Source organism: Antechinus flavipes, chromosome 3, assembly GCF_016432865.1.
Source record: "Antechinus flavipes isolate AdamAnt ecotype Samford, QLD, Australia chromosome 3, AdamAnt_v2, whole genome shotgun sequence".
NCBI lineage: Eukaryota > Metazoa > Chordata > Mammalia > Dasyuromorphia > Dasyuridae > Antechinus > Antechinus flavipes.
Genome location: NC_067400.1, coordinates 557472961 through 557498701, shown reverse-complemented (window position 1 = coordinate 557498701; position 25741 = coordinate 557472961). Strand labels below are relative to the sequence as shown.

General features: G+C 34.5%; 2 protein-coding genes across 2 annotated transcripts; both read left to right on the top strand.

Annotated features, from left to right (window-relative positions):
• Nucleotides 1-10723: 10723 nt before the first annotated feature.
• On the top strand, nucleotides 10724-11695 carry LOC127557492 (olfactory receptor 52P1-like). Its single transcript, XM_051990804.1, has one exon. The coding sequence runs from the start codon at nucleotides 10724-10726 to the stop codon at nucleotides 11693-11695; it is 972 nt and encodes a 323-aa protein (XP_051846764.1).
• A 10296-nt stretch (nucleotides 11696-21991) lies between these two features.
• LOC127557491 (olfactory receptor 52P1-like) lies at nucleotides 21992-23048 on the top strand. Its single transcript, XM_051990803.1, is given in 2 exon segments — nucleotides 21992-22686; nucleotides 22688-23048. Coding segments are annotated over 2 exon segments (1056 nt in total).
• The last annotated feature ends 2693 nt before the right edge of the window (nucleotides 23049-25741 follow it).

The following is a 25741-nucleotide window of genomic DNA, read 5'->3' as shown; positions in this document are numbered from 1 at the left end:
TTTCATTTATTCATGTGTAGGGGGTACAAATGAACTGGAGATGAACACATAAAGATAGTATAGAGTGTAAAGAGAAAGGGGTGCAGTACAGAAGCTTGAAGGAAGACCACAATTTGCGGATTCCTGGCTAAAGAAACAATAAGGGAAACAGAAAGAAATGGTCAAACAGGTAAAAGAGAAGCAAGAGATTTTCACAATAAATCCTAGGAAAAAGAGTGTGTTCTGGAAGAAATAGTGAGCAATCAGGTCATAGTTTGGAAGAGAGATCATAAAGATGAAGATTGAGAAAAAAACCCAATAGATGTGGCAATTTAGAAGTTAGTAGAAGTCAAATCAATTTCTATAAAGCACTTACTATGTGCCAAGCACTATGTTAACCTGGGAATATAAAAAAGGTAAAAGATGATCCTTGATCTCAAGGAACTCATAGTCTAATGCAAGACACAAAACACCAACAAAAGTTACAAACAAAATTCATACATGATAAATTGAAAATAATCTCAGAGGAAATTCAAAGGAAATTCTAAATTAAAAGTGATGGAAAAGTTTTCTTGCCAAGTGTGACTTTACTTGAAGCTTGAAGGAAGCCAAGAAATATAGGAAGAGGAGGTGAAGTATGTAATGTTGGAGTTTAATGATAAGGTTGGACAACACATTATAGAATTTAAAAAGAAAGAGGAAAAGAAAGGAAGAGGAAAGAAGTGGAAGAGTATAGATTATTTTCTCTAGAACTTACATTTGGGGGCAACTAGATGATACAGTAGATGGAGCACCAGCCCTGGGGTTAGGAGGATCCAAGTTCAAATGTAGACTCAGCCATTTAACACTTCCTATCTGTGGAACCCTGGACAAGTCAATTAGCCTCCATGCCTCACAAAGAAATAAAAATATTCCTGAGGCAAGGTGTTATCATGTCATTCAAAATATTCTGTTGTTTTACTAGTTTTAGTTCAGTTTAACTTTTTTTTATACCCTTTGGGATTTTCTTGGCAAAGATACTGCAGTATCTTCCTTTAGCTCATTTTACAAATGGAGAAACTGAAGTAAACAAAATTAAGTGATAGTAAGTATCTGAGGTCAAATTCGAACTCGGTCTTCTTGACTCCACTACCCTACCTAGTTGCCCATGCCCACTTTGTGCCAGTGACTTGTGATTATTAGCACATGTGATGAAGAGAGCCATCTACACCCTGATAAAGGGATGTGGGAACTGAATGTGGATCAGAACATAATATTCTCACTCTTTTTGTTGTTGTTCTCTAGCATTTTTTTTTCTTACTCATTCTCTTTCCTTTTTGATCTGATTTTTCTTGTGCTGCAAGAGAATTGTATAAATGTGTTTATGTATATTGGATTTAATCTATATCTTAACATGTGTAACATATATTGGATTGCTTGCCATTAGCAGTGTGGGTTAGGAGAAGGAGGGTAAAATCTGAAACACAAGACTATGCAAAAGTTAATGTTGAAAAATTATTTATAAATATGCTTTGAAAATAAAAAGCTTTAAAAAATAAAAGAAAAAAGGCTTTCCAAAGTTAGTCAAAAGGATGCGAGTTCATGGCAAGGGAGTCCCCAAAAAGTTGGATAAGGAGGGCAAAACATTTGATTTGAGGTCAAATGCCAAAGCTTTGAGTCCTTTCTGCTTATGTGGTTTGGGGCAAGTAAGTTACCTCTCTCAATCTTTCTAAAATGAGGCATAAAATTCTTTATGGTCTCTTCTTTTTTGTTTTTGTTTTTTTCTTTTTCTTTTTTTGCTGAGGCAATTAGGGTTAAGTGACTTGCCCAAGGTCACATAGCCAGGAAGTGTTAAGTGTATAAGACCAGATTTGAACTCAGATCCTCCTGACTTCAGGGCTGGTCTATCCACTGTACCACCTAGCTGCTCCTATAGTCTCATCTTGATTTAAATGTGTAATTTTAAGATCTGTAAATTGGGGCAGTAACTAACACATATGACTGACTTCACAGGACTAATGTAAAAATCATTATCCTGCTAACAAAATTGAGGCAATCATTCAGATAAATCTCTTGAATTATCTGGCTTGGTCTGAGGTGGAAGAAGAGGAATGTGTGTATTGTGGGGGGAAGTTTGGGGGGAAAAAGAAGTAGCCACAACTAAGTTCCTGAACTTTCAGTATCAGGGGAAACTATTATGTGGATGTGGAAGCATATGAAAGGGAACCCAATGTTTGGGATCCCCTGGGAGGCTTCATAGTGCAGGAGAATGGCTTTTCAGAAATACATTCTTTCACTTTTGGTAATATAACCATTTTTTTTTTTTACAATACTTTCCCTCTTCACATAACTGACAGACCAGTGTCATTGCCCTACTCGATAAACTTTAGTAATAATAATCCCTAATATTAATATAACCTATATTATGTGCCAGCCTCTGTACTAATCACCTACCAATTATAATCTCAGCTGATCCTTACAACCACCCAAGGACATAGGTGCAATTTTTATCTCCATTTTACATATTAGGAATCTGAGGCAAATAGAGGTCAGTGGCTTGCTTGGGGTTACACAGCTGATAAGTATTTGAGGTGAAATTTAAAGTCAAATCTTTCTGATTCCAGACTTAATGCTCTATTTACTGTGTCACCCTCCTGTCCCCCCTCCCACCAGTGTCACTTAACATATCCCTATTACTTTTAGGATCAAATAAACTTCTTTTGATATTCGAAGTCCAACATAATATGCCTCCCATAGACATTTCAAGCCTTAGATATTACTCTTCACTACCCACTCTCTTGTCTGGCCAAATTCCTTCCTGTTTTTCTTCACACAGGACTCCATGTCCCATCTCTATGTGGTTTACATAATCTGCCCTATGCTTGGGAAGCATAACTTCCTCTCCTCTGACTTTGAGAATATTTAATTTTGTTCAAAGCTCAAGAAGTGCTAACTTCTGCATGAGGCCATTCCTGATCCTCCCAAATTCTACCTTTGATGGGATATGAGCTTTTAGAGAACAGGAAAAAGTTTTATTTTTTTTTCTGGAATTCCCACCAAAGTCAATATCTGGTATATTGTAGATGCTTAATGAATGTTTGTTGATTGAGTATTTTAGTTATGTAAATGAGCATTAAGTATTACTCTGCAACATTCAAACCTGATGATAGTAAATTTTCCCAAGATTCAATGGGTCTTGATTCACCTGACCTTCAATTATTATAATTACTGAGTTGCCTTGTCTTTACCCCACTTAAGCCTTCACTCTTTATTTCAACTCCACAGCATTTAATTCATGGACTCACTGATTAATCATTCCTCATTGATATAAAATGTCTAAAGCCATTTTTACCAAGGTTATTTGTCAGTCAAGAATTCTCTCAGAAGGTAGAAATCATTTGATACTATTACAATTACTCCAATTTTGGGAATAGCTCAATTAGCCCTCTTGTCTCTGAGGACAGTGTCTGAAATTTCCCACTGGGCCTGAAGGAGAAAGTTTTTGAGAACTACCACTAGTTCCTCCATCCATTATATGCTTACCTCTCTATCTCCTCCCTCCTTGTTTTACATCTCTAGAGCCAAAATTCTTGCTTAGTATCTCTGAAGGTGAAGCTGGGAGCATATAAATTTTGAAACCACAGGCAGTTCAACTCAAGAAATAAGAGTGTGGAATGGTCTAGGGTGGGGTTCCAAGGAGACAAAAGAGTTCCATTTCAAGGGTGCCCAGATTTAACTGTCAAAGAAGAAGAATAATTCCAGAGTGGGAAGGTAAGTAAATTTGGTGCTAATATGGTTTAGACAAGGATTTATGTGTTGGAAAAATATTACTGGGAACATGGGAGGTGATAGAGAGGGCCTGATATCTGACAGGATAGAAAAGCTATCTAACATGATATTCAAAAGTATCTTTTGGTTCCATTCAGCACTTTTCTAAAGACCTCAGTCAGTTATATCAAAGCAACAAAATCCAGTGCTGAGATTTTTAGTGCAAAAGGAATACTAGTTGTTAAAACAAATATCAGTAAACAAGAAGCATTCAGAGTAGAAAAGATGGGGGTCAAACATGGAAAGCTTACAAGAATATAGTGATAGTATCTGAAAAAGCACTTTAGAGGTCATATAGTTTATCTCCTTTCTAGAATATGAACAAAGTTCTCTCCAGAGGAAAGTGAATTTGAATTGAATCTGAAAATAATGGAAACGCAATAGAAGAGAAGGAAGAATATGACAGTAAAAGGATATTATCTGGATAATTACAGAAACTGGAATTTGTGAGTGATATGAAGAGGTTGATATAGGGAAGTAATGAAAGCTTCATTAGGTAGAAATGTAGGTGTAAAGAAATAGAATTATTTGACCAATAAGTCCAGATTTTTTTTCCCTGAAGCCAATAGAGAGACACTATAGATTTCTAAGTAGGGAGATAATTGGAAGGGGTAAGGATGAGCAAGATTTCATTCTATTAAGATTCCAAAGAAGACAGAGGTATATCATGGACAAGAAGAGACTGAAGAATAGGGAAAGGATAAACATTAATACTTTGTGGGCATTTGAGAATAGTTAGAAAGGGAAGTTATTAGAGTGGGTATTGGAAGACCAATCTGAAATCATAATTGGATACTTGTTAGATGCCAAATTAACATGAAATAGCACAGAAATGGGATTAAAAGAGCAATTAGAATTGGAAAAAAAGTCCAGAGAAAAGGAACATAACCCTAAATGTCACAACAGAATTATGTATTTAATTAATATGTATGAAACTCTCCTATTGGACTTCATTCCCTCTATATCCATTCTGTATATCTATTTTCTTTCTGCTGGAGGCTAAACACTTCCTGACTTCACTTATAAATGTCCTTTCATGATCTCCTCTTTTACTCTTACCTGCCTTCTTCATTTAGGTTATTTCCAGGGACTAGAGTAAATGTGTCTTACCTTTTAGATATATAGAACCTAAAGAAAGGAAGGTTAAAGGGAGAATTGAATGGAACATCAAAAATCACTTACTTTAACCTTTATCTAACCTGGAGTAGCAATGTTGGAATCAGGAGAATTGGATTACAGTCAGGTGTTTGAAATCTTAGATAAATCCTTTTAACCTCACCTTTAACTATAAAATAATATAAAATATAAAACAATAATGCCTACCTCATAAAGAAAATTTGGGGATAATATATGCAATATGCTTGTCAATGCTTTAAGTATTCTATAAGTAATCATCACCATGACCATCACCATCATCAGTCTAGTTATCCTGTCAAAAAAGAAAATGAAATGAGAATGAGAATACTTATTCTTGATTAAAAAAAAAATCTTAGCCATATTTACTTTTTCCCTCTAAATGCTCATAAATCATCTCCTTAATAATATGATATAGGATTTGTTTAAGAATTGATGTCAACTTAGAGCTTGTTCAATAGTTTACTTAAATTTTTGAAAAGTATCTTTCTATTACACCATGTTTTTTGAAAAATTATTATCTGTTGGTCAGCAATCAAATTATGTATATATATATATAATCTTAGAATTGGGAGGAACTTCAGGGTCTAAAGGAGTTTAGTAGCTACATCTGATTTAGAATTCCTTTCAACCATTTCTAACAAATAGTTGTCTAATCTAATTTAAAGATTGCCATTGAGGAAAAACCTACAATTTTCAACAGAAGCTCATTTTTTTTTGAAGAATTGTGATTATTAAGAAAGTTTTTCTTTATGCAGATCCTAAATCTGTGTTTCTTCCCTAGAGGTCTCAATTATATCCTCTAGGACCAAGCAGAACAAGGCTAATCTCTCTCCACATTAATCCCTTCAAATACTTTAAGGGAGATATGATGTCTCTATAAAAGTTCCAGATTAAACATTCTCTCTTTCTTCAACTGATCATCCTATGGATAAAGCCTTATACCATCCTGGCTATCCTCCTCTGGATGATTTTAGGATTATCATTGTCTCTCCAAAACATTGTATTCCAAAATGAATATAATTATTCAAAGGTAATCTGATCAGGTCAGAGAAGAGATGTTATTACCTTCCTCTAATTAAAGGAGATTTAATTATTTAAAGCTAAAGTTTAACTATTATTAAAATAGTTTAAGATTAACTGAATTTCCTACCAGTCATATCACACTATTGACTCCTGTTAAACTTGTGTCCTACTAATACATGGAGAGCATTCTTTTAGTTGAGTAGCTCTCAGGGATCCATCATTTGGATATAAAAATATACTCAAATGTTTTTATCATTGCTTAAGGTGAAGACAGAGCTGACATGCTAATCACATTTAAAGATTATACAAATCAGGAAGAAAGGGTAACATTGTTAGGTAAGAATCAGGATTGAAAAAAATTTTAGGTGTTTGAAATGTTCACTCAACTTAATGATAAAATTAAATTGTAATAAATATAAATTCATACTTAGATTAAAATTGTATGTAATATGTAGGTAGTCTATCCCTAATATATTTATTAAGCACATACCATGTGCCCAGCACTGTAATGCTTTCTCTTTCTTTTGCCACATCATCCATTCATCTTTTTGTTGTTGTTTATCTATTTTCTTGAAGATATTTTCTTTACTCCAATTCTTCAAATGATAGGGAAGGATAAAAATAATAAATTGTTCCTTTGAGATGTCATAAGGGAAGAGGAAGGTCTTTGTAGTAAACATCTTGTTTATTGAATAAGCATGAATGGGTTTCTATATAAAGCATTGGAAAGAACATCTAAATGAGGTCAAAATCTATATGAGCATTGCTTTCAAAACATTAATGAGGAAGATACTAGATTAGGGGGATATTAGGGGGATAGAGAGCCTATAGAAAGTATGATAGATCAAACAAAGCTGGATGATCTCAAGAGCTTTTATAGATGAAACTGAAGAATACACACTAGATGCTAAATGAAATAGATTTGTTAACATTCTATTGCTATCAATTCTCATCCTTGATGACAGTGGGATTGTCATAGGTAGAGTTTAAAAACTCCACTCTATCTTATTTTATATATGTAATTTCCTTGTCAATTTTTTATGGCAGTGATATGTGCACAGAAAGTATGATTTTTGAATATATGAAAAAAGAATAACCATGTTTATCTTTTTTCTCCATTTATTTTCCTCCTTTCTTTCCATCTGTCCTTCTAGTCTTTCCTTCTCATTTTATTAATTGGCACAGAAGTTTTGCTCTGCTCTATTTCTGGTCTAGGCCAGGCTGGTACCCACATCTTCCCATATGTTTGCTATAAGGAACATTCTCTTTCCCTTCTGACATTTTTATTACACCTCTTATCCTTCCCTATAATTTGAAGAACTGGAGAAAAAAATGTCTTCAGGAAAATAGATAAACAACAACAAAAAATGGGTGGATTATGTGTCAGGATCTCAATGTATTATTTCTAGTATTAATGAAGGCACTTGATTAATGAAGCTCAGAATTCCTCAGTTTAATTGATCTATTAACCTCAGCTTATCCCAGTAGCAGTAATGACATAGATGTGTCACCCAACAGGAGACAGGTTTTTCTTAATGATAATTTTCAATAAAACTCAATTTCAGTAAAACTCACTGAATATAGCATACAAGAAACAGCAACAAAACATTTTTTTTTGATCAGGGGATTACTATAAATATACTAAGATTTTAGCAAAACACTTGATAAGATATTCATTCCAGATGAAGTATACTTGAAGGAACCATAGATATTAAACATGAAGAAGAGAAGTTTAGTTGCATTTCAAAAGCCCCTTGTAGAAGGATTTGATTTTCTCACTTGTCCACAGAACCAGGTCTAATAGATGAACACTGAAAGGAAACACATGTAAGTTATATGTTGGAATAAAATTTCTAGCAATTAGAACTTTCAGGAAAAATATATATGGAATGAGATGTCACAGAAATGAGATGTCATTGAAGACCTTCAAGCAAAATCTGAATAATCATGTGTCAGGCAAAAGGATATGGGAGATGAAAATGTATTCAAATACAAGTTGGACTCTGCAATTCCTTGAAACTTTGAAATACTTTTATTTTGCTATTTGCTGACTATGATAATCATGGTTAAAAGAAATGCAACCCACTTCTAAAGATTATTTTCTGAAACGATATACCTCTTATATATGTATTAATACCACATAATGTTTTTTAATAAATACAAAATAGAGATAATTTTATTCAACTATCCTCTGAAAATAGTATCAAATGATACATCTTACTAATCAGAAGTGTTTGCCATTGTCTTGAAGAACATGCTGTTTAGATGTGGGGAAAAAAAGAATAATTCCTTATCAATGGCAAAAGCCTCTGCAAGTTTGTAGTTAAAATATGGCATTGAAGGGCAGTTAGGTGGTGAAGTGAATAGAGCATCAGCCCTGAAGTCAGGAGGACCTGAGTTCAAATGTGATCTCAGACACTTAACACTTCCCAGCTGTGTGATCCTGGGCAAGTCACTTAACCCCGATTGCCTCAGCAAAAAAAAAAAAAAAAGGAGAGGGAAGAAAAAAAAGAAATATGGCATTGAACTTTTTCAGTCAAGGCTCTAGATACCTAATATTTCCCTAATCTGATCAACGGGTATTCAAAAAACATCAACATAGGAAACCCACACGAGAAAACTCAACTGCCTAGAGAACACACATTCTCAACTCAACTCAACATTTCCTTGCATGGATAGTTCATTTAATTTTTCAGTACATGAATATTAGGGAGACACTAAAAATAAACAATGAATATAAGACAGAAAAATATAATAATGATGGTAAAATAGATGTCAGTTTGGAGATTTTGTTGAGCTCTCAGCAATACTGAACTATTCTGTACCACCAAAATATGCAACTTTTAACTTCAAATCAGTTGAATTCAACAAACTTATGAGACACTTGTGAATGTTTAGCAGGAAGAAGAGAAAACTTAAAACACAAAGTTCTGGGAAAGTGAAAACAAAAGCTCTTTACTCTCTACCCTGAAGGAACTCTCATTCTGTTTGAGAGATATAACATTTACACAAATAAGTAAGTATAAACTATTTTATAAAGCAAGAAATTTCAATAGTGTGCAATACTAATAAATGGAAGGGAAAGAAAGGCTTCATGTAGGAGGTGGCAAATTCACTGTGCTTTGACATAAGGGTTTTTGTGACGTTGCTATGTGGAGGGAATGCATTCCACATATGAGAACTATTTGTGCAAAGATGAGGTCATAGATGGAATTTCCTGTATAGTAAATATCCACTTAATTTGTTGGACTGTCATAGAAAGAAGAAGGATAATGTCAGGCTGTTGATTTGTATTTTCTTTTAAAGTCTTTAGGAAACCTGAAGAATTTTGAATAGATAATTGACATACTCAGAACTACCTTATGAAAAGATTGCTTTGACAATCATCTGGATGGTAGACTAGATAGGAGAAATAGTAGAGCAAAGGAATTTAATTATTAGATTACTACAATAGTTTAGGGGAAAGGTAATAAGGAGCTAAACTAGGATAAGGGCTACCTGGATAAAGAGAAAGGGATCTCTAGGAGAGGTGTTGTAAAAGGAGCATTCTTCTGGTGATGCAATATGGCTACAATTCACCAGTTATAAAAATATTCCCCAAATCAGAATTTTATGAAAAATGCATGCTGGTTGTTAGTGGGATGGAGCATATAAATGACAGAAAGGTAAAATGATAAGGTACTATGATATATAATAAAGGAAAATTTTGCAAGAAAAGAAGCAAGAGCAAGTCTTAGAGTTACAACTGTATTCATGATATTTTAAGATTAAAAATGCAAACCAAGGCTGAGTAAATCCTTTCTATTGAATTTATTTGGAGGAGTTAAGCAATAATTTGAAATACACTAAAATACCCATAAATCAACCAATCAATTTGTCTTAAGGATCCATGGAAGACATTGTGCCAGGCACTGGAGATAAAAATACCAAAAAATGAAAAAAATCCTAACAATCAAGGAGTTGATATTTTTTGGACAGAAATCTGCTCTACCGATGTGGGCAGAAAACAACTCATGAAAAGATAAAAGCTCTATATTAGTTAACAGCAATGTGGCAGGCAAAAATAATTTTTTCACAAACGTTTAGAAGACAAAGGCATCCCTGCCCTCAAAGAACTTTCATTCTACTAGGAAGAAACAATGTAAAGGTCAATACAGACAAAATAAATACAACACATTGTATAAATAATATCATCTGTTCTTAGAACCAGAGTTTTAGACTAAAAGGAGCCTCATTAGTTATCAAGTTTAATCTATTTATTTTACATATACAGGAACTAAGGTCTGGGTAGGTTGTTTCAAAAGTAGAGGAGTAAAGTGATCTAGTATTGAATGTCACCCCTATTAAACCAGGTTCATTACCTTCTTACACTAAAAAAGTAGCTACTTACAGCTATAGAAAATTCTATGCCTACCTAATTATACTAGGCATTGTAGGAGTATCCCTTTAGTCCAAGGACTCCTCAGCAGAAGTTTCCAAAGTCACTCTTCCTGAATCTATGGACATAACAGGGAATCCCTGGAGCAAGTTTATTAATGGCTTATCTCCCTCAGAAAGTTAAGGGCTCCACAAGAGAATAACATCTCCCCTATCAAATCTGGGTCTCCTTGAGTTTGTGGTCACATCTCTTCCAACAGAGCTGGGTGTTCTTAAAAATAGGCTCTATATTTCCTCCTTCTTCTCTATTCCACTTCAGGAACAGACACAAAACACCAGCCTTCTATGTCTCCATTCAGAGGTGATTATAATGCCACTAATATTTGCTATCCATCCTAGCATGCTGATCTCCAACCATTCTGGTGCTATGACCTTCACATTGTTGGGCATCCCTGGTCTAGAGGCCCAACATTTATGGCTCTCCATACCCTTCTCAGCCATGTTTGTTGTCATCCTCATGGGCAATGGTAGCATTCTTTTTCTGATAGCAACAGAGTCTTCCCTTCAAACACCCATGTACTTTCTTCTGGGCCTCCTGATGGTGTCTGACTTGGTATCTACCTTGGCTGTGCTCCCCAGGCTCCTCTGCCTCTTCTGGTTTGGTGCCCATGACATTGACATCAAAGGATGCCTTATTCAGATGTTCTTCATCCATTTTTCATCTGTAGTACGTTCGGCCCTCCTTGTGGCAATGGCCTTTGACCGTTATGTGGCAGTTTGTGACCCACTTCGTTATAGTACCATACTCAACTACACTGTGGCAGGGCAGCTGGCACTGGCAGCTTTTGCCAAAGGAATATTCCTCATCTTGCCTGTGCCATTACTGCTCCAGAGGCTGACCTTCTGCAGGACAGTCATTCCTCATACTTATTGTGATCACATGGCTGTTGTGAAGATGGCTTGTAGTCATACCAAGCCCAGTCGTATCTATGGAGTGTTTGTATTTCTCATGGTGTTAGGCCTGGACCTCCTCCTTATTGGAATCTCCTATGTATTCATCTTACATGCTGTGTTGCGCCTCTCATCCCGAGAGGCCACTCTAAAGACACTTAATACCTGTTCAGCCCACTTCTTTGTCATCCTCATCAGCTATGTACCTGCACTTTTCTCCTTTCTCACTCACAGGTTGGGCCCTATCATCCCTCCTCATGCACACATCTTGCTTGCTAATCTCTACTTACTTACACCTTCACTGTTCAACCCTGTTATCTATGGAATTAAGATGAAGGAAATCCAGGGCAAAATGGCAAAGTATCTGTGTAGGAAGGGTTCTCTGGTTACCAACCCAGGACACAAAGGTGGGAGTAAATAGCTAAGATTAGTCTTTGGCCCTTAACCTGATTTGTTTGCCACACTACATTTAGGATGGAAATAGAAGTCTTAATTACTCCCATACCATCACTCCAACAACGAAAAATATTTAAGCTCCTAACACATGTATGTAATTTATTTATTGTCCAGATTAATTTAATCTCAATTCTGCTGTCTCTGTAATATAGGATGGGTACTAATATCAGCCTATTATCTAGACTGGAAGTAGTGATGATATCCATATAACAAATGAGACAGGAGCAAATGGGGCCTATTTAAAACATTCAATCAAAACATTCAAAAGGATTGGAAAGCACTGTTGCAAACACTAGATCCCAAAATAAGAACTGAGACTAAAAAATGTAAATAGAAAAACATTCCAAACAAAACACATAATAGAATGAATAATGGATTGATGACCAAAGGATAAATACAGAAGAAGAAAATAATCCCACAATAACGATAAGCAAAGTCTCAAAGCAAAACAAAATGTTTTGGCCACCAATTATAAAAACTTCTGGAAGTAATGAGGCAAGAAGTAAAAAATAAAATTGAAGTTAGATTTTGGGAGAAGAAATTGAAATGGGGAATAAATAGCTTAGAACAGAAGGTAGAAAACCTTCAGGGGAGGAGATGGATCTTTAATGAGATTTTCAATTGTTCTATTGAAAAAAATAGAAAATTTGGTCTTCACACACAGGACACAAGACAATCATAGAGAGATAAATTGGGAGGGGGAATATGTATCATTTAAAGGTTAACTATTTATATCCCTAAATGGGAAAATGATATCTGCAAGTCTTGAAAACAATATTTGTTTGAAAAAGTTAGAGAGAGCATACATAGATGGAGGGTGTGGTTGTGAATTGACTCTGATGTGATGATATCAAAGAAAAAGACATTAAGGGATAGGAAAAGGATTGTAGAGAGGCAAGAGGAGATATAATGGGATAATTAGATCACATGAAGAGGCATAAAAAACCTATTACAATAGAGTGAGAGAGGAGAAAGGGATGAGCATTGTCTGAAACAATCTCATCAGTTTTAACTCAAAGAGGGAATATTTAATTACTCATTTGAGCACAGAAATTTATCTTACCCTATAAATAAATAGGAGAGAAGAAAGGGGAAAGCAAAAGGAGGGGATAGATAAAAAGGAGAGCAGAAACACTGAGAAAGGAGTAAGAGAAAGGAGGAGGGGTGATAGAAGGGCAGGTAGAGGGTGGGGTGCGTTAGAAACAAAACACTACTAAGGAGGGCAGGGTAGAAAGAATGAACAATTATAAACCAGAAAGAAAATAAAATTATGAGAAATACAGAGCTAGTAATCATAATTGTGAATGTGAAGGGGATGAACTCTCCCATAAAATGGAAGTGAATAACAGAGTAGATTAAAAAACAGAATTTTTTTACATTATATTATTTATAAGAAACACACTTGAAACATATATATATATATATATATATATATATATATATATATATATATATATATATATAAAAAGAAAGTGTAAAAGGTTAGACCAGAATTTATTATGCTTCAATTGAAGCAAAAAAAAAAAAAAGACAATTAGCAATTCTAATCTCAAGCAAAGCAAAAGTAAAAATAGAACTATTAAAAGAGATAAGGAAGGAAACTATATCTTGTTAAAGGATACCATAACCAATGAAGTAATAACAATACTAAATATATATGCACCAAGTAGTAAAGAATCTAAATTCTTAGAGAAGGTATTAATCCATTTACATCAAGAAACAGATAGCAAAACTATATTAGAGGGAGACCTCAACCTTCCCCTGTCAGAATTAGAAAAAGTTAAGTACAAAATAAACAAGAAAGAAACTAAGAAGGTTAATAGAATCCTAGAAAACCTAGTTATGATAGCTCTCTGGAGAAAATTGAATCAAGATAGAAAGGAATATATCTTTTTCTCAGCAGAACATGGTACCTATATAAAAATTGACCATGTATTAGGTCATAAGAACTTATAATCAAATAGTAGGAGCTTCCTTTTCTGACCATAACACAATAAAAATTCTATTGAATAAAGGGCCAGAAGAAACTAAAAACCAATTGGAAATTAACTAATTTAATTCTAAAGAATGAGTAGGTCAAACAACAAATCACAGAAACTATCCATGATTTCAACCAAGAGAATGGCAATAATGATACAGCATACAAAAACCTATGGGATGTAGCCTAAGCAGTTCTCAAGGGAAATTTTATATCTCTAAATAGTTATATGAATAAAATACAGAAAGAAGAATCAATGAATTGGGCATGTAACTAAAAAAAGTTAGTAAAAGAACAAATTTAAAAACCCCAATGAAATACCAAATTAGAAATTTTGAAACTGAAATGAGAGATTAATAAAATTGAAACAGAAAATTATTGAACTAATTAATAAAACTAAGAGTTTATTTTATGAAAAAAAAAACTAATGAAATAGATAAACCTTTGGTTAATTTGATTAGAAGAAGGGGGAAAAAAGCAAAACAAATTACCAGTATCAAAAATGAAAAGGGTAAGCCATCAATGAATCTATTTTTATTTATTTATTCATTCATTTGTTTATTAAAAATCCATTTATTTATTTATCTATTTCTCTAATGACATTTTCTTTATTCCAAGTTCTTCAAATAATAGGGAAGAATAAAAGGTATAGCATAATGTTCCTTTGATATTTCAGAAGGGAAAGAAGAAGGTCCTTGTAAATATAAATGGGAAATGTATATGGGAAGACACGGGCAAAAATCTTGCATAGTGAACAAGCACAGATAAGTTATGATATGCATCATTGGAGAAAACATCTCAAATTCAAAATCCATATGAACATGCTTTATAAAACATTAATGAGGGAGATAGTAGAAAATTGAAAATAGCATAACTTCAAAAAAAAAATCAGAACATATTGGAGGAGAGAATGAGCCTATAGAAAATTTGGTAGATCCAACAAAGGTGGATAATTACAAGAGATTTTAAAGTTGGAACAGAAGGACAATAAATAGATATAAATGGAATAGATTTGCAACCTTCTATTGCAATGAATTCTCATCTTTGACAGTGGGACTGTCATATGTAGCACTTAAAAACCTCACTCTGTTTTATCATAAAAATATGTTATTTACTTGTCATTTTTCTATGAAAAATGCGTGCACAGATTGAAAGTATGTATTTTGAATTTATGAAAAAAGAATAACCAGGTTTATATTTTTTCTTCTTTTATTTGCTCCCTTTTTTACTTTCTTGCTTCCTTGTTCTTTTCTTTCCTTCTTCCCTCCACTTTCATCTTTTTTTTCTCCTTTTTTCTTTCTTTTCTTTCTCCTTTTTTCTTTTTTCTTTTTCTCCTTTTTCTTTCATTTTTCTTTCCCTTCTTTCTTTCCTCCCTCCCTCCCTCCCTTCCTTCCTTCCTGTTTTTCTTTCTTATGGATCTATCTATCTGGCCAAGATTGGAATTTTGTGGCCATTCTTGGCCTTAATGATTTTGCTATTGACTACAGAAGCTTTGCTCTGCTCCATTTTTGGTCTGTTTAAGCCTTTCACCTATGTCTTTTCATATGTTTACTACAAGGACCTTCCTCTTTCCCTTCTGACATTTGTATTGTATGTCTTATCCTTCCCTATCATTTGAAGAATTGAAGAAAAGAAAATGTCCTCAGGGAAATAAACAACAACCAAAAAGATGAACAGATCATGTAATAGGGATTCAATAAATTGTTTCTAGTATTAAGGATGATATTTGATTGACTTAAGTCCTCCTGAAGTTCAGAATTCCTGAGCAAAATTGATCCATCAACCTCAATTTATCCCTCTAGCAGCAATGACCTATCTGTGACACCCAAGGGGAGACAGTTTTTTTTTCATGATAAATTCAGTAAAACTCACCTTCATAGTTACAAAGTTGACTGAATATAGCACACAAGAAACAACATAATTTCATCCTTAAGTTGATTTGCTCAACTTGTCCTCAGAGGGCAGAATCAAGTATAATAGATGGACACTGAAAAAAAACATTTATGAGTTTTATGTTGGAATAAACTTTCTAGTAATTAGAACTATCAGAAATATGTATATGGATTGAAAATGCCACAAAAGATAGTGGGTCTCTCATTAGAGGCCTTCAAGCAAAATCTGAATAACTATGTGTCAGTCAAGAGGACATGGGAGATGAAAATGGATTCCAAATAGAAGTTGGATTTGAAGGATTCTGGGGTCCCTTAAAACTCTGAAATCCTTTTATTTTGTTACTTATTTGCTGACAAAGAAAATCATGGTTAAAGTAAATGGAACCTAGAAATAAAGGCTATTTTCTAAAAAGTTATACATTTTTCAAATATATTAAGATCACAAAATATTTTCAAATAAATGAAAATACAGAGATAATTTTATTCAACTATCCTCTGAAAATGGTATCAAGTGATACATCTCACTAAACAGAAGTGTTTGCCATTGTCTTGAAGAACATGCTGTGAGATGTGAGAAGAAAGAACAATTCTCTACCAATGGCAAAAGTCTCTGCAAGTTTGTGTTTGAAATATGGCGTTGAACTGATTCAGTAAAGTTCCAGATACATCAAGATTTCCCTAATCTGATCCACGGTATTCCAAAAATATCAATACGCAAAGTCTCACAAGAAAACTCAAATGCCTACAAAATGCACATTCTTTACTTAACATTTGGTCAGATGGAAAGTTTATTTAAGTTATCAGTACATGAATATTAGGGAGACACTAAAAATAAATAATGAATGGAAGACAGAAAAATAATGGGAGTAAAATAGACCACAGATTTCATAGACTCTCAGCAATCTTGAACAATTCTCTACCACCAAAATATCCAAATTTAACCTCAAATCAATTGAATTCAACAAACTTATGAGACATTTGTGGATATTTAGCAGTATAAACAGACATCTTAAAGCACAAAGTTCAGGGAAGGTGAAAACAAAAGTTGATCATTCTCTACTCTAAAAGAACATTCATTCTGTTTGAAAGATATAACATTTACATAATAATAAGTAGAAAATATTGTACACACCAAGAAATTTCAATAGGTATACAAAACTAATAAATGGAAGAGAAAGAAAGGCCACATGTAGGATTTGGAATATTCATGTTGAGGTGAAGAGGAAATGCATTCCAGATATGGGGACTATTTGTACAAAGATAAGGTCATAGATGGAATGTCATATACAATGAATATCCACTTGGTCTGTTGGACTGTCACAGAAAAAAAAAAAAAAACAGAAAGGATAATGCCAGGTTGTTGATTTGTATTTTCTTTAAAATCCTTAGGGAACCTTGAGAATTTGGAGTAGGGGAGTGACATACTCAGATCTATCTTATAAGATTGCTTTGGCAGTCACATGAATGGTAGGGTAAATAGGAGAGATACTAGAGCAAAAGAATCTAATTAGAAGATTATTACAATAGTTCAGTGTACCTAATATCCCAGTCACTAATACTGGTAGACAATGTGTGACTTTTCACGCAGGAGAAGTAGTAGCATCAGGTTTATTGATACATACTCCTAATAGGCAATTTGATGATATTTATCCAAATTTTGACTCCCAGCAACAGAATCCAAGAATATTCTGGACTGTGACTATTACAGTTGATGTCCTATGCTCACTATCTATGTAAATGGCATACCATTGAAAGAGTTGGTAGACACAGGTGCAGATCATACAGTCATTAGAGGTTCTAATTGGCCCAGTCATTGGCTAAAGATTAAGGTAGACACCTATAAGTCTAGCATAGGAGGATCAATAGCAACTGAAATTAGTGCTATCTTTTTGAGATGGATATGTGAAGGTGAAATAGGAGTTTTATTCCTTTTGTAGTTGAAAAAATCCCCATCAATCTATGGGGAAGAGACATCTTACAACAATTAGGATTACAACTGAGAACTTCTGTTTTTTAGGCAGGGCTGATGTTGAAGGTTTGCCAACATTCTTACCTGTTCCCATTCAGTGGAAAACTGATCACTGGTGTGGATAGAATAGTGGCCCTTACAAAGTGAAAAAATTAAGGCCTTATTAGATATAGTACAGGAGCAACTTGACCAAGGACATTTACAACCTTCTCTAAGTCCTTGGAATTCCCCTATATTTGTTGTTGAAAGAAAGAAAGAAAGAAAGAAAGAAAGAAAGAAAGAAAGAAAGAAAGAAAGAAAGAAAGAAAGAAAGAAAGAAAGAAAGAAAGAAATCTGGAAAATGGAGGATGTTGACTGATTTAAGAAAAGTAAATGAACAGATGAAAACTATGGGAACTCTTCAGCCTGGACTTCTATCTTCTACTCAATTGCTTAGAAAATGGCCTCTTTGGGTTATAAACATTAAGGATTGTTTCTATTCTATCCTTCTGGATAAGGAGGATATGAAAAGATTTTCCTTTTTAGTACCCAGTGTTAATTTAGCTAACCTTATAAAAGATAGGAATGGACAGTTTTGCCACAGGAAATGAAAAGTAACCCTACTATGTGTCAAATGTATCTGGCTGCTGCTCTTACTCCAGTAAGAAAAGCATTTCCAAAAATTATGTTGTTACATTACATGGATGAATCTTGGGGTATACACATGAGGAGCAAATTTTAGAAGCATGTCTATAAAAGACCATAGAAACACTAAGGAACTACAAATTGCATATAGCTCCAGAAAAAAATTCAAATGCATATTCCTTTTCAATATTTAGGATATGAAGTATATCCTAAGGTGCTTTTAAAGTATAAAAGCTTTCTTCAAGAACAAAGAAGTTGAACACCTTAAATGACTTTCAGAAATTGATAGGAGATATCCAATGAATGCGTCCAGTATTAGGCTTAACTACCTATCAAGTACAACCATTATATGATATTTTAAGGGGAAACAATGCTTTAAAACCATACCAGCTTACAAAAAAAACTCAAGAGGCTTTGAGAGAAATTGAACTGGCTTTATCCAATGTGGTTGAAAGAGTTAATCAAAAACCCTTGGAAATATCAATTTTTGCTACAAAACAGGCACCCATAGCAGTCCTTTATCAAGGAGACAGTGTGATAGAGTGGGTGAATCTCCCAGCACAATCAGAACAAAGCCTTATCCAGTGCTTGTGGTTAGAATTTTATTAAAGGCCATTAAGCGAGTAATACAATTATTTGAGATAAGATCTGACAAGACATACACCTTTTCTACCAATGCACAAATTAGTGTATGCTGTGAAACCATCCCAGAGGGACAAATATTATTGGCCATGGCTCCAAATTTTACACATGGGTCTCCATTAAAGATAATCTAGCTATTACATAATTGGCAATGGGTTTTTGAAGAAAAGGAATCTAAGATTCCTCTTAAAGGACTAACTATTTTTACAAATTCATCCAAACATAACATTTGTGCTGTCTCATGACTTAACTATAAAAAGAGTAGTCAGAACTCCTTTTCAATCTACTCAACAGAATGAATTGTATGAAATCATGCTAGCTTTTACTTATTATCCAGGAGACATAAATATAATATCTGATTCGGCCTATTCAGTAGATGGGGTACAAAGAATTGCCACAGCCTAAATAAAATTTGTAGCTTCTAACATACATTGCTCTTTAAGGAACTTCAAGAGCAAGTAAGAAAGCATCCAGGTAAGATTTATATTTTGCATGTTCACTCTCATAGTGGACTTCCAGGTCCTATTTTTTTATGGAAATTCAAAGGCAGATAACCTTCTAACTATGTTAGCCAATACTTCTTTATTTCAGGCAGCCCAAGAATCTCATTTTAAATATCATGAGTCTGCTCGAGCTTTATGTCTGCAATTTGGGATAACAAAAGAAGAAGTTAGGAGCATAGTAAAAGCCTGTACAGGTTGCCTTCCTTTCCATGCTCCTATGCTCCCTCCAGGGAAAAACCCTCCTGGTTTGAGACCCAATGAAATTTGGCAAATGGATGTGACCCATTATAAATCTTTTAGTCATCTGTCTTTTAACCATGTTGTAGTAGACATCTTTTCAGAATTCACTTTTGCAATACCAGAAGCAAAAGAGACAGCCTGAGTAATCACTAAATTCCTTATACAAGCTTTTGCAATTATGGGTGTGCCACAAGCAATAAAAACATATAATGAACCTGCATGTACTTCTAAACATTTTGCATCCTTTTTTGCACAATATCAGGTTTTACAAACCACTGGCATACCTTTTGATTCTCAAGGACCAGAAAAAAGAAAAAGAGACATCAAGACACTCCTCAAAAACAAAAGAAAGGGGGAGCCACAGGTAACCCTAGAGAACTTTTAAATTTAGCTGTTTATACTATTAATTTTTTGATTTTTGATAAAGATGCACTGGCTCTGATAAACAGGTTTTATAACCCACCAGAAGGGCAGTGTCCAGTGCAAGCAGCTCCACTATCTTTAGATAATCATCAGGTGATGTGGACAGATCCAGAAAGTGGTGAGTGGAAGGGACTAGGTAGGTTAATTGCTTGGGGAAGATGGTTTGCTTGTATCTCTACAGATGGAGAAGGAATCAGAGGTGCCAACAAGCCATATTAGCCTTGTCCATTGGAGAGATTCAGAGAAGACCCTTGAAATGAAAAAGACCCAAGAAACATCTGGTGGTTCCATCTCTGATAATGGATGTCACTGAAAGAGCCTGACAGTTAACCCTATGTGTATGACAATTGATTCATGAACATAAAAAATTGTTGATGAGACTGATTCAGGACTTTAAAATCTGAAGGAACCATTGGATTCCCTGAGACATGATAAGACTGATTCAGAACTTCTAAATCTGCAGGAATCATTGGATGACAGTGGTGACTATCTTGATAAAGAGAAAGGGACATCTAAGAAAAATGTTGTGAAAGGAGCATTCATTCTTCTGGTGATGTAATATAGCTACAATTCACCAACTACCAAGATTTATAATTTTATTTTAAAAATTCATGCTGGTTGTTAGTGGGTTGGGGCATATAACTGTAGGTAAGATAAAATGTTAAAGTACTGTGAATGTATCATCAAAGATATATTTCACTAGGAAAGGAATTTGAAAAAGTCAGAGTTAGAATTGTATTCATGAAATTTTAAAAATCTTTAAAAATTCAAGCTGAGTGCTGAGAAAATCCTCTCTGTGGAACTAATATGGATGACTTGGAGAATAATTTGATATACATTAAAGTACATATCAATCAACCAATCAGCATTTCTTAAGAACCCATGCAAAATATTGTGCCAGGTACTGAGGATGCAAACACCAAAAAAGTAAACAATTCCAACAATCAAGGAGTTTATATTCTTTGGGCATAAACCTGCCCTCTGTAGGTGGGTAGAAAATAACTCATAAAAACCAAAAAGCTCTATATTACTTAACGCAATATGGCAGGCAAAAATAATTTGTAAAAAAGGTTCAGTGCTTTTAAATCTCAATTAATAAATATAGTGCCCCTAAGGGAAATATGTGAATATTCCTCATTTAAATTCAATTCTAAGTGATAAAATTCATTACATTATTGTAATGGGTGTTGTATTATTTTATTTATTGTAAATTTATTATAAAATTGTAAATTACAATTATAAATAGTAAATATTATTGTACTTATTGTATTTATTGTATTAGATGTTGAGGATGCAGTGATGAAAATGAAATTGTCCCTGCTTCCATTTTTGTGGAAAGAAACAATGTAAAGTTAATTCCAAAGTAAATAAAAATGTTATATAAAATAATCTCATATGTTCATAGAATCAGAGTTTTAGACTAGAAGGAATCTTATCAGTTATTAAGTCCAATCTATTAATTTTACATACATAGAAACTGAGGCCTGGGTAGGTTATTTTAAGGGTACAGGAGTAAAGTGATCTAATATAAAATGTCACCCTTACCAAACCAGGTTCATTGTATTCTTACACTAAGAAGTAGCTATCTACAGCTACAGAATACGCCATGACAATCTACTTTCACTGGGCATAGTATGAGTCTCCCTTTAGTCCAAGGGCTCCTCAGCAGAAATATCTCTTGTCACCCTTCTTGAATCTAGGGGTCATTTATCTCCTTATATAAAAGGGAATCCTTGGAGCAAGTTCATTAATGGCATATCTCCCTCAGAGAGTTAAGGGCTCCACATGGGAGTAACTTTTCCCCTAACCCATCTGGCTCTCCCTAAGTTAGAGGTCATATCTCCTCCAAAAGAATAGGGTGTCCTTGAAAACAAGGTTCATATTTCTTTCTTCTTCTCTATCCCACTTCAGGACAACAAAAACCACTAGCCTTCTGTGTCTCTACACAGATATGATTATAATATCACTAATATTTACTATTCATCCTAGCATGCTGATCTCCAACCATTCTGGTGCTATGACCTTCACATTGTTGGACATCCCTGGTCTAGAGGCCCAACATTTATGGCTCTCCATACCCTTCTCAACCATGTTTGTTGTCATCCTCATGGGCAATGGTAGCATTCTTTTTCTGATAGCAACAGAGTCTTCCCTTCAAACACCCATGTACTTTCTTCTGGCCCTGCTGATGGTGTCTGACTTGGTATCTACTTTGGCTGTGCTCCCCAGGCTCCTCTTTTGGCTTGATGCCCATGACATTGACATCAAAGGATGCCTTATTCAGATGTTCTTCATCCATTTTTCATCTGTAATACGTGCGGCCCTCCTTGTGGCAATGGCCTTTGACCGTTATGTGGCAGTTTGTGACCCACTTCGTTATAGTACCATACTCAACTACACTGTGGCAGGGCAGCTGGCACTGGCAGCCTTTGCCAAAGGAATATTCCTCATCTTGCCTGTGACATTACTGCTCCAGAGGCTGACCTTCTGCAGGACAGTCATTCCTCATACTTATTGTGATCACATGGCTGTGGTGAAGATGGCTTGTAGTCATACCAAGCCCAGTCGTATCTATGGAGTGTTTATATTTCTCATGGTGTTAGGCCTGGACCTCCTGCTTATTGGAATCTCCTATGTAATCATCTTGTATGCTGTGTTGCGCCTCTCATCCTGAAAGGCCACTCTAGACACTTAATACCTGTTCAGCCCACTTCTTTGTTATCCTCATCAGCTATGTACCTGCACTTTTCTCCTTCCTCACTCACAGATTGGGCCCTATCATCCCTCCTCATGCACACATCTTGCTTGCTAATCTCTACTTACTTACACCTTCACTGTTCAACCCTGTTATCTATGGAATTAAAATGAAGGAAATCTGGGGTAAAATGGCAAAGTATCTGTGTAGGAAAGTTCTCTGGTCACCAACCCAGGACACAAAGGTGGGAGTAAATAGCGAAGATGAGTCTTTGTCACTTAACCTGATGTTTTTGTCATGCTACATTTGGATTGCAAATAGAAATTTTAGTAACCCCATATGTGGCCCATAAACATCACTCCAACAAATGGAAAACATAAGCTCTTACCATATAAATGTAATTTCTTCATTGTCCAGATTGATTGAATCTGAATTCTGCTGTTTCTGTAATATAGAGTAGATACTAATATCAGTCTCTTATCTATACTATATGTAATGATGATATCCAGAAAATAAAAAAGGCAGAACTAAATTGGCCTATTCAAAGCATTCAAAAGGATTGGAAGGCACTGCATTAAACACTGGATCCCAAAATAAGAACTGAGACTAAAAAATGTAAATAGAAAAAAAAAAAACTATAACACAATGAATATTAAATTGAGAGATGATCAAAAGGTAAACACAGAAGAATATAATTCCACAATAACCATAAGTAGAATCTCAAAGAAAAACAAAATGTACTGGCTACCAGTTATAAAAAGTTCTGGAAGCAATGAGACAAGAGATAAAAAATGAAATTATACATTTAGTGAGATCTTGGGAAAATAAAATGGGAATAAATAGCTTAGAACAGAAGGTAAAAAACTTACCAAAGTATTAGTCTAAACAAAATTTAATATCTCCATGAGATGATAAGTAACATTAAAAGAAAGGCAAAACTTAGAAAATTTTGGAAACATATGAAGTATCTGATCAAAATATCTGAAACATTTGGCATATGAGTTGAGAAGAAAAAATTTTTTAAATGATCACACTTCCTGAAATCCCATGCAAAACCTGAATACCATATTTTAGGAAATCATAAAAGAAAACTGCTTATATATTAGGAGATGCAGACAAAAGAAAAATTAAAAAGAATCCTGTAATGACAGCGTATTTAAAATCAGCCAGAGTCAGGAAATGAGGCTAAGGGAAAAATCCTCAATCTCTATTGAAGTGAAGAGGTGAACAAGGATTACGGTAGCAATATGGGCAAGAAAGATTGCGATAGCAATATGGGCAGCTGCAATAGGAAGCCAGCCAACAGAGAGGGGATCTGAGCTGAAAGGTCATCGCAATGGCAAAAGCAAGCAAAATCATCTCCTCCCCTTCCTTTTCCACTCCCCTGCCTCCACCCTCCAAAATCGTCATTTCCTATACAACACATCAGGACTTGCACAAAGAGTGGGCAGGGGCCGTTCTTTCTCCAAGCTTATATATTAATAGAGTATGGTCCAATTACTATTTAGCCTCATGTACTTGGGACCTCAGTGCATCAACTCAAGCCTCAGCCCATTACAGAATCCTTTGGTCATTTCCTGGAAAGAAACCAAAAATATAAACTCCCAGGAATGTCACAGTCATAATACAAAACTTACACACATCAAATAAAAAAAAATACTGCAAATATTCAGAAAGAAAATGTTCAAGCTCCAAGGAAATATAGTTTCTATAGTTAGAAACATACAATATTAGGCAGCAACTACTTAAAAGTGAGAGATCTTATATTTTCATATTTCAAAAGGCAAAGACAAAGTTTTATTCTGCAAAGAGTATAATTCTACCTATGGTAAAAATTGGCTTTTAATGAAATATATCACTTTCAAATGATATTCATGAATAGACTGGGGCTGAGTAGGAACTTTAAATACAGACACAAGTCAAGAGACACAAGAAAAATAGGGACTGCTAGGTGATGCAATATATAAAGTATCAGTGGTGGAGTCAGAAGACCTTGAGTTTAAATATGACCTTAAACATTTACTAGCTTTGTGACCCTGGAAAGGTCACTTAACCCTGATTGCCTCCAGAGAGAGAGGGAGAGTCATAGAGAGAGACTGACAAACAGAGATAGACAAAAACATAGAGATATAGAGACAGAGATTAAGAGAGACAGACACAGAAAGAGATAAATAGAAGAAGGAAGAAGGGATGCTCAGGGAGAACGAAAGGAAAGGAAAGGAAAAGAGAGAGAGGAAGAAACAAACAAAGACAGAGAAAGAGAGAGGACGAGAGAGGAAGGCAGAGGGAGAGCAAGAGCGAGACCAAGAAAATTAATACATTTAAACATTCTGAAGGGATTAAAAGATAATGAATCTCTTGCATTCTAAAAGGGGAAAAGAGACTAATATACTTCCTGTATTAGAAATCCAAAAGTCAGATCATTTAGTCTCTGTTCTCTACTTTACTGATAAGTCAACACCTTTAACATTTAAATAGAAATCAGATTTGTTATTTATAAAATCAGTCTCTCCAATTCATCAAGAAGTTTTATATGGCTCTTTGCTCCCTTCTTCAAAGGAATATTGAATAAGACTATCCAGTTTTCTGAAGAGATACAAGGTTATATATAAAAGTCATGCTGACAATAGCTATAAACTTAGAAAAATCCAAATGGAATTGCAAGTTGGAGTCTCTATCTTTTCCATTTCTCTCATTCTTTTTTTTTTTTCCTAAATGCCAGATGTCTTGGTTTGTGTCTATGGATGTTGATGGGAATAAAGCTAAGAAGACCAGTTTTGGCTATAAGAAAATTAAGCAGGGGATTTGAAATTTGATTAGAATGAAGTAATGACTTTTAATGATAAACCTCTATCCTTACAGGTAGAAAATGCTATGTGAGTATATTGAAGGATGTAAAAATTCCTATTTAAAAAAGAGTTAAAATGCCTAAAAAGAGTGAACCAGGATGAAAAAGAGGATTTTAAATGAACCTCTACTTTAAAACATTTAAAATTGTAGGGGGCTAAAACTCTGAAAAAATGTGCTTGAATCAGACAGCCCAGC

Excerpts from the sequence above, each read along its gene's own strand:
- LOC127557492 (XM_051990804.1), top strand. The coding sequence starts at position 10,724 with ATGCTGATCTCCAACCATTCTGGTGCTATGACCTTCACATTGTTGGGC.